The sequence below is a fragment of the Elephas maximus genome, chromosome 14, assembly GCF_024166365.1.
Source record: "Elephas maximus indicus isolate mEleMax1 chromosome 14, mEleMax1 primary haplotype, whole genome shotgun sequence".
NCBI classification, from domain to species: domain Eukaryota; kingdom Metazoa; phylum Chordata; class Mammalia; order Proboscidea; family Elephantidae; genus Elephas; species Elephas maximus.
Genome location: NC_064832.1, coordinates 25894166 through 25907847, shown reverse-complemented (window position 1 = coordinate 25907847; position 13682 = coordinate 25894166). Strand labels below are relative to the sequence as shown.

Here is a 13682-nt window from a genome sequence, read left to right as displayed (position 1 = left end):
CCTTCCCAAAGGCCGGGAGGACAGCTCCACGTGCTCACCAGGGTCTGTCTCAGTCCCAGGGACTCAGCCTCTGAAGCTGGGTTGGGGGTGGGGGGTGCGCGGTAAAATATACGCAAGTACTTAGCTTTTGCCTAGAGCGCCGTTCTCCTCAGGTTCCAGAGATGTGAGTGGGCTGTGTGGCTGGCTGCTTCTCCCTGAGGAAACTGCGGCCGAACGCTAGGACCAGCCCACCGCTGCCACAGCCGCTCTGGGAATGGTGCCTGAGGGCTCCCCGCCATTCAGGTCCGGCAACTCCTCTCTGCTTCTGAACGGTTTCTTCCTTCTCCTGCCCCTCAGTTTGTTGTCTAAGCTTGCCTTTGATGCTCACGGCTCCCAGCTTGTCACAGATATACTCGTTTCACTTGTCTTTTTGGTTCTTTTTTTGTAAAGAGGGCTCGTCAGAAGCGTCTGTCTATTCCGCCATCTTGGCTCTGCCTCCTATCTATTTTTTTAAGGCAAGGGGAGTGTTTTTCTAGACCACCTGTGGGATAAAAGTATTAGAAATACAAGTAGCTGATTTCTCTTTAATCCATTTAATTACTGACCTGCTGTTGAGGTCTCTTGAGTCCTCTTTGTCAAGGGCTCATATACCTTCAGCTTTTCTCCCTTCAGATTTCGTGTTCATTAATATAATCACTTTTACTGGGGCTTCTCTTATTTTTACTTTCCCTGAACTTTACACTAAATTCCTGTCTTAAATTACAAAAAAAGAAAAACCACTTTAAAAAACACTCAGAGTTTATGAAAGTGTTTAATTTTAAACATGAGACATTGGCAAGCCATTAAGATCTAAAGGCCTGATACTAATATAAAAAAATATTGTTTCCTCATTACACATAGATAGATAGCTGCCTTCAAGTCAGCTCCAACTCATGGCGACCTTGTGTATCTGAATGAAATGTTGCCCATTCCTGCGTCAACCTCACAATCACCAGCATGTTCAACTCCATCGTTACAACTGTCGTGCCAACCCATGTCACTGAGGGTCTCTCTCACCCTCGTTGGCCCTGTTTCACCAAACATGGTGTCCTCGTCTAACGACCGATTCCCCCTGATAGTATTTCCAAAGCAAGTGAGTCAGATAATGTTCTGCTGTGATCATAAAGTTTCCTTTGACTAATTTTAGGAAGTGGATCACCAGACCTTTCTTCCTAATTTGTCTTAGTCTGGAAGCTCTGCTGAAACCTGTGCACCGTGGATGACCCTGCTGGTATTCAAAATACCAGTGGTATAGCTTCTAGCATCACAGCAACACACAAGCCGCCACGGTACCACAGACCAATGGACAGGTGATGGCCATTACTCACAGACCTGCCCAGTTTCTTTTCTGTCTTATTTGTGCCTTTCATTATCTTGCTGTCTAAAATTTTGCAAATTCACTTATTTTGAGTGTCATCAATCTGAGACTGAAAAGGTAGATGACAAATCTTATTCAGATAGTGTGGAAAAGGAGTTTTTATACTATTTTATCTTGAAACTGTGATCATATTTTTCTAGGTTTTAATGAAAATGTTGGGAAGTAGGAAGCTAGGGTATAACACTGACAAGACGAGCGGCAAGGCCTTGGATTTCAGTTACTGGGTTAGTGTAGGAGCAGACTTGGGCACACTTTACATGGCATGATAGATGTGAAGGGCCTTGACAATTGGGGGCCACCCCACAAAGCTTAACTGTTGTGGTCATCCTTTCTCATGGGAAAACACTTAAGGGTGGCAAGAGTAAATATATCTTCCAGCTTTGTATTTCATTTCATTTAGAGGTCAGTGATGAATTTGTGATAGAGGAAGTCAGTAGACGGGAAGTGTATTGTATTTGTATAGCTCTGGCCAGCCATGTTTCTCACTCTGTGGAGAAAGCAACTTTAAGTTGGGAGACTAGAAGAGTCTCTCAGCCAACTTGTCTCTAGCCTGCACTTCTAGCCATCAGAGAGATCAAATAGTTCTTTATTGCCTTACAAAGTAATAGTTTTACAGTGTTGAAAGCAGAGTTCTGATTTGTTAAACATCGCGTTTTGCAATCTGACTACAAATGTTGTTTGTTTCTTCCCTCAATTCCCTTTACCATTTGGCCATAATTACCTCTATTTTAGTGTGTCTCATTATCCTTCCCCAGACAGCTTTGCCCCTTTGATATTTGTCTTGCATGACTAGGAGTCCGTTTTGTTCGGGCCTCAGCACTAGTCTTTCAGAAGCTACTTTAGTTGTTCATTTCTGGGGAGCTGAGGTTGGAACGATCTGTGTCAATCTGTCTACCCTCCGGAAAAGCATTTACTGTAACAACAAATATAGGCATTTATGTTCTTATGAATCTCTGCCTCCTTGGGCCTGCCAGGGTGTGTGGTTCACCAGTCGGGGGCCTGTAGCTGTACAATGTGAGTGTCACTGTTGAGGAATGATTTAATGACCGTCATGTGGCTCACCTAGCAATTTTTTCTCCCTACACATACATACGTGCACACACACACACACAAATGCACATGCACGCACACACACACACAAGATTTGTCTGATGTTTTCCCATAGCCTTCTTGAAGGTGTGGTTGTACCTTTGGGGGCACCTGGGAGCTATTGCTCTATAGCTCTGGCATTCTGCATCCAGAACCGTTTAAGGTTCAGCCATATGGGCTCTAGATCAGCAGTGTTTCTGCTAAAATTCCTTTTGTTTATGGTCCTTTATAGGTGAGATGCTTTGCTTTTGAATTCTGGTGATATTTCCTTCCATAAATGATTTAAACGAAGGAGGTGAAATTGGGGGTAAGTCTCATAGGTCCTGCATGTGGTTGGAGTCACACAATCTGTAACTCTCTTGGGGGCAGCAATAATATCTTACATCATTGTACCACATGTCTAGCACCTAGTAAGCTTTCTAAAAATTTCTTGAAAGAATAATAAGAAATATAGTCAATGTGCAAAAGAGAAATAAAGAAATAATAGCTAAGATTTAAGGGTAGCATTTGGAATCCCTAGGTGATGCACAGGTTAATGCGCTTGACTGCTAACCAGAAGGTTGGAGGTGCCAGTCCACCCAGAGGCACCTCAGAAGAAAGGTCTGGTGGTCTACTTCTGGAAAACCAGCCACTGACCCTGCACAGCACAGTTCTCCCTGACACACGTGGGGCTTCGTGAATCTGCGTTGCCGCCACAGCAGCTGGTATGTCGTGTTGTGAAAAGTCTTTTAAATCACATTCGGAGATCAGTGGGTTTTCAAACTGTTGCATAGCTAGATACAAATTTTGGAGGAAATCACATAGAAAATGCTTTTAGCTGGTCAGTCAGGCAGCTCAGTGGCATGGTATTTTTCGCTAATCTGTAGTCCTTTAGGCTACAGTCAGATTTTGATTTATATGTCCATGCTTACATCTTAATAAATCATTTGATATTTAAAGTTAATTTTAATAGGAGTAGCAAAACAATAAGAAATAATGCCAACTGTAACTCATAATCTTTTCATCCAAACGTGTTGGTACAAACTGTTTAATTTTTCCAGGTATACTTTTAAGTGTGTGACTGCAACTGTTTTTCTTTTTCTGTTTTCACCTAACATGATAAGTGTTCATGGAACTTTTAAATTTAATTCTGCACATATTGCATGGGATTATGAGACCTGGGATTTCAGTATCTGCATAGAAGTTGTACCCAAACAGTGTATAGGCCAAGGACAAAGAAAACGGAGTTTCTCAGGACAGTGTGTTAATTAGCACTGCGGTTGCTTCTGTTTCCCCCCTCAGCAGTGTACTCTTGAGAATCTAGTTTTATTTTGTGACTAAACAGAAAGAAGATATTTTGCTATGCTGGTGGAAGCTTTTTGGGAGAATTTTTTTGTTATATTTTTTGAACATGTAGTAGTGATTGGAAGATAGAAAAAAGAAAATACACAGCTTAGGAGTTTTTTCTTTTTGGTTATTTTTATTCAGGGCTCTTAAAGAGAATGAAACATGTTACTGAGCAGTGTGTTTCTATGAAGTGGCTTTGTCAGTAGTACTTGAAGTTCTTTTACAGTTTAAAGATAACCTAAGTTATTTGTTTGAAAATGAGACTGTGTTTGAATTATGTCTTTGAACATTCTCCAACATTTTTCCCCTTTGGGACCTTGAGTAAGACTTTTAATCATAACTGTGAAAAGTAGGAATAAAAATATTTCCTGCTGATTATGATAGTGAGTAGTTTGTGATTTACAGGGCTGCTGTGAGGATGGGGAAGACTTTTACATATCGTTTTGGGCTCTTTGGAACAGCTATTTCAGTATGGAACAAATTGTCAAAAGTCCGAATTCTCAGGTGAAATGTAGATAGAGAAGAAGATAGGGACCCAGAAGCTGACCGTTTAATAAGCGCTTGTTGACCACATGTGGCTGCCAAGAATACTCAAGTCCTTGGGCACAGATACACTCCGCTAGTCAGCCCGGTGGAACAGAGAGTCCCAGCCCCGCACCGTGTGGACTGACTTACCCGATCTGTTTCCCACAGTGCCTAGTCCTACGTCTAGTTGGTTCTCATTTAGACGGAGACAGATCCTCAGTCGTGTCAGTCAGCAGCCTCCAGAATACCCCCCTGAATGCTATGAGTAAAAGACCCCTGTTACAGTCCATATGCCCCAAATCAATTATGAGTTTAAAAAAATGGATTTGTATGCAAGTTGTGTGTATGTGTATGTATGTGGGGGGGATAAGAAGATCTTTCTTTTGTTAGTTCAGAAGGGATAGGTTACTTCTGTCAGAAATTGGGGTCTAATTAGGAGAGAAAGCTTGGTGACAGAAGGATGACGTAGCACAGAGTACTGTTAACCTAGTCGAGCACGTTGAAACGTGACATTGACAGAACAGCGAGAATAAGCTCCTTGGAACTGATCCAGTTGGAGAATATCTTGTTTGTTATAGTCATTAAAAGGATAACTAAAAAATTAGGGGTTGGCTGCAAAATTGCTGTTTTTACTTTTTGACATGTGGGAATTTAATGAACTTTTTTTTTAGTAAATAGTGGGAATTAGCCATACACTTTTAGCTATTTAGGCACTCCAGAATGAATGAGAATCATCGCTTTGTTAATTTCATCAACATGTTCATTTCTTTCAGCTCCATGTTCATGCATGTCTTTTAACCCGGAAACCAGAAGACTGTCCATAGGTCTAGACAATGGTACAATCTCAGTAAGTACACATCAATAAGATTTCCAGTTGAAATACTTCCTTTCCTGTGAAGTATGTATATGTATTGTAATTAGAATTATTTAGTTGTTTCAAATGAACAGATTAACATTCTTGCTAAGTAAAGTGGAAATTGCAGTGCAGCCAGTTATGGTGAGATGAGGGATTCTGGGTAAGGAGAACTGTCACCAATCTTGGCTTACATGCTAACAAGGTTCAACTTGCCCTACCATGTACACAGTGGGTAGGATAGGGGTGTGATTAGGCAGTTAAGTGAACTGCATGAATCTGTGCGTGGGGAGAGCAAGCTGTGATACTAGTGGCTTGATCAGATGGTTAATCGTGGATGGCCTTGTCAGCTTCCCTGCACGAGCAACCTAATACGGGGCAAATGTCTTCTCGTAGGTCTGCATGTCTGATCTTGTCTTTGATACTCTGTGTTCTCCTCCTGTTTCTGCTCCTCTTTGCCTTTTCAGCTCCTTCTAGCATGTAAAGAGAATCCTGTAAATTTGTGAAGCACGGAATCTAGATTTAATCTGTAGGCTATATCCAGGTAAATATTAGAACCTTTGATTATAGATCTTGAGAAAATTGAAGTGATTGTAGATTGGAATTTTAGGTTTTAATTTAATTTAAAGTATTACATTAGCTGCTAATAAGACTGATCTGGCAAATTCTCTATTTGGTAAATTATCCAGTACTGACTTCATTCCTGGGCTAGAGGGGCCCTGTGATTTAGAGGGTTCTACTCGACGGCAGTGGGTTTGTTTCTTTATTTTTTTGGTTATTATGGCCATAGAGCCTTGGTAACACAGTGATTAAGAGCTCGGCTGCTAACTGAAAGGTTGGCAGTTTGAACCCACCAGCCACTCCTAGGAAGAAAGATGTGGCAGTCTGCTTCAATAAAAATTACAGCTTTGGAACCCTATGGGGTAGTTCTCCTTTGTCCTGTAGGGCCACTTGAGTTGAAATCAACTCAACGGCAATGGTTTTTTGTTGTTGTTACTATGGCCACACTTCTCCGTAAGGTGAAGGATCTGAGGGGCCAAGGGGATGTGCCTAGCCCAGTCATTTACCCCCCACCCTCCATGCCCTGAGTCCTGGGACTCTGGAATTCCCTGCCCCAAAACAGCTCAGAGCCGGCTTCCAGGGTCTTTTACCTGGGTCTGTCCTTAACAACATAGAAGAAGCCACCAGTCTCTTAGGCCTGAAGGACGGCCAAGGGGCAGTGGTTTGAGGTGGGTGGGATGGATCTGGGGAATAGGAGGAGAAGGGGTGGGCTGGTCCTCATGTCATCACAGTATGACTTGCAACTTTAAGGAGTCTAAGAATTCCACATTTGAGCTGGCTTTCCAATCTTGTCAAGATTAGAGACCATATTTTGTTTAACAGTTTGTTAACTTGATTTATAACTTTTAAATATTTAGACATATCGAATGTGGGCCTCCATGTGTACTCTTGCCCTGGCTCCTACAACTGTTAGAGGTGGACCTGAAATTTTCTATTTGATTCTTTAGTCAAAACATCAATTTGGTAACCTTTAAGGAAATTGTAACAATGTTCTTATATTTTTAATTATCAAGTATTTATATAATTCTTGTAACATCCAGAGCGTTTGATAGGTCTGTAAATTTTTCCTTAGGAGGACAGAAGAGAAATTTATGATATGGATCTTTGTCTAGTTTGAGGTGATCCATTTAAAAAAGGAGGGGAGGTGGGATAAATGTATTTTTAAAAGAAATAGGGAAATAATTGGATTATTGAATGAATTGAAGTGTTCATTACAAAGGAAATGTGAAAAGATGGCCTGAAATCCACATATTGCTCAACAGTTCATGGCATTGTGTGTGTGACACTCAATCTCCATGAAAGCACTTATGTGGCTGTCACATATGGGTAGGACTTTGCTCTTTTGACATCAGTAAAGGTGGTAAATGGGTTGTTGACAAGTATGGCTTTGGAAACAAGAAACATGAGCAAAATAAAAGTTATGGAGCATTCTAACTGTTGTATATAAGAGGAGAAACCACTGTAGCCAGTGTCCTTTAGTAAAAGAGACTGTCAGAGAACCAGAATATAAATCAGGGATGGGGCTCAGGTGCTTCTCTAGGTGTCAGTACAGTGTTGAGATAGCAAACCTACCTTACCCTGATCTGCTGAGAAAGACTGAGTGCCCCGACTTGTATGAGATAAAAAGAGATAGTTTCTTTAAAAGTGCCTTCTCTATTGCTGAAGAAAATGGATTGAGTACTCTGCCTTTTCTCATCTGAAGAATTATAAAGAGCTCTAAGTTAGGGAAAGATACATTGAAAAAACAGTGTTCAGCCATTATCTAAGGATCAGAATTCTCTGTGGTCACTACAATAACAGGGTGTTCACAGAGAACATGTGTACAGAGCTTCCACTCTGTGGGAGTTTACTTTCCAGAGATGGGAGATCTTTTTTAGAGATCAAACTTTCTCTATTCTCTGAATATAGTAAATAAGTTTTAGGAAGAAATACTGCTTAGCTTATTTTAAAACAAAGAATGAAATCAGAAGGTGAATTTTTATTTCTCTTTGGTTTAAAAAGAATACTTTTTTAAATGTATTAAAATACATGAAAAGTTCAAGAGATTATATAATTGAGGAATAAACTAAAGATGAAGTAGAGAAAGCAGGCATAGACGGTTCTTTAAAAAACCTGGCCACAAAGGGAAGAAGACAGAGGGCGATGACTAGAACATGATCCAATAAGAGGCAAACGGCAAGAAGGTCCGGAGAGTTTAGCTTTGAGAAAGAATTTGGGACACTTCAATCCATTTGAAATAGGAAGGACAGAAACATAGTTAAATTTCAAGATGTAGGAGCGGAATGGCCTTTAATTTTTCTCCGTGAAGTAGCAAGTAGGATCACCTACTAGTAGCTAAAGATGGGGTGAGGGAGTATTTTTATACCTCTACCATTTGCTCTTTCTAATTGTATAGTCCAGAACTCCCTTCTCCCATCTTTGGACTATCAAAATCCTAATTATCTTTCATAGCCTACTTCAAATGTTATCTTTTCCATTTTTCTTTCTTTTACATATGATTCCTGAGCCCTACCAATTGAAATTAATGACACAGTATTCAGTATGTTGTTGTTGTTGGTTGTGGTGGTGTTAGTTGCCACTGAGTGTGTCCGTAGGGTTTTCGCTATGACCTTTCAGAAGCAGATTGCCAGGCCTGTCTTCCGAGGCCTCTGGGTGTGTGAACTGCCAACCTTTCAGCTGGTAGTCGGGCGTTTAACTGTTGGCGCTACCCAGGGACTCTTACTCAGTACATTAGCTGTATTGTATTGCCTATTTAATATTGCTTTTGTAAAAAGTTTTCAAGTGATTCTCCTCCATTAAAGTGTTGGCTGCTGAGGACTAGTCCAGCCTTATTCGTCACTTTTCCGCACTGGTTCCTAGTGAGTTTCCTGGTACATATTAAGAACTCTGTGAATAATTTGTTAAATACATTGCTGACTAAAGTACAAACGTTATTTCTTATTATTTAACATAGCTGATTATAATAAACACCTGCGTAAATTCTGACAGTTTATTTATACAATTCTGTTGTTACTAAGGAAACCCTGTTGGCATAGTGGTTAAGGGCTACACCAGCTAACCAAAAGGTCAGCATTTCGAATCCACCAGCTGCTCCTTGGAAACTCTATGGAGGCAGTTTTACTCTGTCCTGTAGGGTCACTGTGAGTCAGAATTGACTTGATGGCAACAGATCGTTGTTGTTGTTTTTAACAATGTCTTTCACAACATAATTACCTTCTGAACGGGTAAAATTTATGCCAATAGTTTATTTCATCTTAAGTGTTGAGACATGTCTTCCATTTTAATATTGAAGGTAGTCAGTCAGATTGTGCTAACTGCCATTCATGAAGTAGGAGTGTAAATTTTTCTCTCTTATGCCTGAGGTATTCTAGCCAATCAACAAATGTTTAAATATCATCTATGTGCGAAAGATCATTCTCAGTGCTAATGTGTGGCTGCTGCTCTCAAAGATTTTATAATCCAGTTGAGGATACCATGAAAAATGAAGTTATGAAATAAGTAACAAAAACTTGGGGCGGGGAGAAAAAGACAGCAAAAGTAGTGGTATAAGAGATATGTCAATGATGATGTTGACAAGGCAATGAGGTCAGAAGAGAGTGGGAAAGAATGGTCTGGAACAGCTCCACGGAGACTGGTTGGATTTAGAAGACTGGTTAGGATTTGATTCAATAAAGATAGGAAAATTAGGTATTATTTCAGGAAGAATGAGTGGAAGGGGAAAAAAAACACTTGGACCATGAGCTCAGGCAAATGCAGCAGTGATATGCAGAAGAGTGGCTGGGTGGATGGCAGAGATAGGGGACTTACCACGTTGTTGACTGGGGCCCAAGCAGTGAGTGCACTATGCCTGCTGCTTTCTGTAGGTTCAGGGGCCACCTGCCTGCTGCTAGGCACCCAGGTTGCTGCACTGCAGGGCCAGGCAGTGGTGCTCAAGGAGTGGGAGCTGCTGCAGCACACACGTCTGCCCAGTACCCTGGCTGCCTGGGCAGAACAGCACCTGGAGTACCTGCTGCATGAGAAATTGGATGGACTGACCAAGCTGCAGATGTTTCAGGAAGCTCCATCTGAGTGCATCTGTCCCCCAGACTCCCCTGAACAGTGTGGCAAGTCTGGACAAAGAGGCGATCCTGGCTTTTTTGTTTTTATTTGGTTGGATCAGCCTTTTCTTTATGGTTTCTGGATCATGAATTGTAGTTGGAAAAGCCTTCTGGAGAGGTAGAGTCAACATGATACCCTAGACAGACACACCATGAGGTCCGTCTGCAGCAAAGGCCCCAAAACTAAGTAAAAACAGATACAAATGTCAATCCTGGAACCCTAAACATCAAATGAAGGGATAAAGAACTAGATCAAACACTGAATGGAAGAAGAAGCTGAAGGGAAACAGAGAACAAGGAGAGAGAACAGTTAAAGTCCCCTGCCAACGACCCTGGACAGGGTTATGGGAAAGGAACTTCACAGAGCTCCCAGCAGGAAATAGAGAACCCAGTAACCAGAGAAACATGCTTTCCCATCCCTCCCCCTTTGCCCCATATGCTACCCCCACCCCCTTCCTGGGACATGTCACGCTGCTTGCCTAGAGAACTACCAGCCTGCTGTCACCCCTGGTCTGCGCCACATTGCCAACAAGCTCCTGCTGTACCTTTTGTCTTTCCCTTTTCCTCCTTTTCTTTCTCCCTTCGACCTAGACCTGTATGCCACCTCTACCCTTTCCTGCATGGCCTCCCTGCACTGCTACAGGTAGAGAACTGCTGGCCTTTCGCCACCCTGGGTCCCACCCACCCCCACCTGTCATGCCATTTTTTCCTTTCTCCTTCGCATCTAGCCGTGCACACCACTTCTGTCCCCTCCAGCTGAACCACACTGCACTGCCGTGGTTAGATAGCCACCAGCCTGCTGCTTTCTACCTCCCACATAGCTCCATACGTCACGTCCTCCCCTTCCTGCCAGCACCCTGGCCCATCAAACCTCTACCATGCCACCACAGAGAGAGTTTCCCTGCCTCAGGTCCACTGCCATGCTGGGCTTGCATTGCCCCTCCTCTCCTGCCACTCGTCCAGCTACTGAACACTGGAAAGCAAGCCTGTACCACTTCCTGATCAACACCCCCGCCTATCTGGTGAGGGGCTGTGAACGCTCCCGCATTCCCAGGCCAACAGCTGGGGTCAGACAGTGCCAGCTCAGTCCATCCTCAGCCACCTTGCCAAACCAGTCAGTGTACAGCAAAGCGGGCTTGCCCTGCCTGCTGCAGCCCAGCCCACCCAGACAAGTTCTCGAGAGCTGTCGTGCCCACAGACAGACAAGCAGTAAAGCATGCCTGGCCCACCCACTGCAACATATAAAAACAAAATAAAAAAGCAGGATGAAACAAACATATAGTCAGTAAAGAAAAAATAATAGCTTAATGTCTTGGAAACAGCAGACAGTATCAAAATATATTTTTAAAAAACAGGAAAAGATGACTCCAGCAAGTGGCCAAAATAAAGTATCAGAAGATGACCTTCTGGTAGAAGAAAAGGCAATGAAAGTACCTGATATGGAATTCAAAAGACTAATATTTAGGGCTCTCCAAGAGACTAGGTGGAAACCCTGGTGGTGTAGTGGTTAAGTGCTACACCTGCTTACCGAAGGGTCGGCAGTTTAAATCCGCCAGGTGCTCCTTGGAAACTCTATGGGGCAGTTCTACTCTGTCGTGTAGGGTCGCTATGAGTCGGAATCAACTTGATGGCACTGGGTTTGGTTTTTGTTTTTTAAGAGACTAGGTGAGAGATCAAAGAAAACATAGATAAGCAGCTGTAGCACTTAACCACTATGCCACCAGGGTTTCCTTTAGTTGGATTAGTTGGATAGCCATGGACAAATTGCTTAGCTTTGCATAAGCCTCAGTTGACTCACTGTAGATTGGAGATGACAATTTGCCCCTTGTGGGGTTGTTGTGAGGTTTACGTGAGATAACTTATGTGAAGGCACTGGCACTCATTTAATCTTCAACAAATGTAATTATTATCTTTATAGCAGGAGTTCTGTTCATTTTAGGAATAAATGGACTTTACTTTTTGATAAGGTTAATAATTTTACCTGAAATTAAAGAAAGTAATTTTTACATAATTATTTGCCACCCTAAGTTTAAAGATAATTTTTTTTAATCATAGTTTTAAAAGCATTATGTTTCTTGGGGTACCATTTTGGGCTAGTGAATTGGGTTTTACATGTTAATGCTTCCTTTCTTTTTCCTTTATGTCTTTCTGTATTCATATTTATTTGTACAAATAATGTTCAAGACTGAATATTTGTGGGCTTAAATCTAGAAAAAGATAATTATAACATTTTAGCACAAAGACCATGGTTAGAAAAAGTTAACATAAAAAAAACCTCATTATTTTCCTATTGACCTAGTGTAACCAAATGCAAGTTCTTGTCCTGTCCTATTAACCGATCAAAATAAGACAGACGCCACACCACCAGTTGCAGGGGAAACTGAAAGTGGGAATTTGTTGTTTGCACAAACAAGGAGCAATGTGGGGCCTAATAGCCGAAAGACCATGAGCTCCCTGCCCCAGGGGAACTGGGAGCTTTTATGTCCTTGAGCCCCCAAGGGCAGGGATTGGTGCCCGAAATCTGAAACCCTGAGACCTCCCACACCCAAATTAGGAGATCCAGGTACTGAGTCATGTTGCAGAGGAAGGGACCTTTTGCTTTGCAAATGGGCTTGGGCACCATGCTGGAAAATACCTTCCTCTCAGGCAATGTCCAGCTCCAGGGTCAAGTTCAGGGCCACAGCTCCTCAGGTCCTGTGCATGCGCCAAGATTGTGGTTTGTGGATGTGCAGGATTCCAGCACCAAATTCAAATCGAGGTTAGGGCCAAAGTGTTTTCTGGCCAAGCCATAGTTAGAAATCACGGCTTGGTGGGCCGCAATGGGGGAAGCCTCAGTGGAGTGGAGGAAGCCTTTGTGGTGGCTTCAGTCCCCCACTAACAGATCTCTTTTATTCTTGAGAGGGTTTAGGGCTGAAGGTCTCGTCTTCTGTAACTTTTTCCTGCTGGCTAGGGGTGTTGGCATAGAACTGGACTCTAGCCAGAACCTGTTCAGGGGAGATAAGGTAATATCCCTGTGGTAGCATCATCTGCAGGTGGAAGTTGTGAAACCTAGAAGATACAAACTTTACTAAAAAGTTAAACAAACAAGGCCTGAATACAAGTAGCAGGATGACCATAACCAAGGGTCCTAGAAGGGGAGGAAACGATGTTAGGCTCAGGGTTGCTGACTTTACTATATCCCAGACATCTTGTGAAGTTGGGCCTTGGTTGAAATTGTGTAGCCACTTAGCTTTCTCATAAATCTTTTTCACATTTATCTCCACATCTCGAGAGGTGTTAACATAAGTATAGCAAGAGCTGTTGGCTACTGTCCAAATGCCCCTGGTTCAGCTAGCAAATAGTCCAGAGCTATATGATGGTCTAAGACCACCCTCTCCAGAGTCAATGCTCTTTTTTTTTTTTTTCTGTACATTTTTTATTGTAGTAAAATACATATAAAATTTGCCATTTTAATCATTTTTAAGTGTATATTTCTGCGGCATTAATTACATTCACACTTTTGTGTAACCATCACCAAATTTATTTCCAAATCAAAGTTGTTTTTTAAAAAGAAGTTTGCATTTGCTCTGGTTCGTGTAGTTTGGTTAATATTGTTCTTAATTTCTATCTCTAAATAACATAAATAACTGTAGCACACAACTCACGTCTAAATATATAGTGTTTCAGTAGAACTAAATATTTTTGCTCTCTCTTTTGATGATCAAATCTTTAAAGTGATATAGTTGTAACAGAAGCTCGCAAACTTTTTTTTTTTTTATCTTTTTGAACTTTAGATGGTTTACAGAACAAATTAGTTTCTCATCCAACAGTTAGTACACACATTGTTGTATGACAT

The 13682-nt window shown here is 41.8% G+C and overlaps 1 protein-coding gene across 3 annotated transcripts in view; it reads left to right on the top strand.

Moving 5' to 3' along the window:
• Positions 1 to 13682, top strand: part of WDFY2 (WD repeat and FYVE domain containing 2) — a 270983-nt gene that overhangs the window by 139479 nt on the left and 117822 nt on the right. For all 3 annotated transcript variants that reach the window (XR_007513166.1, XR_007513165.1, XM_049853335.1), the window contains exon 3: positions 5110 to 5183. Coding sequence is in view for 1 of the 3 variants with exons in the window: in XM_049853335.1 (XP_049709292.1) it covers positions 5110 to 5183 (74 nt within the window). In the remaining 2 variants the exon portion in view is untranslated. The remainder of the gene's footprint in view (positions 1 to 5109; positions 5184 to 13682) is intronic.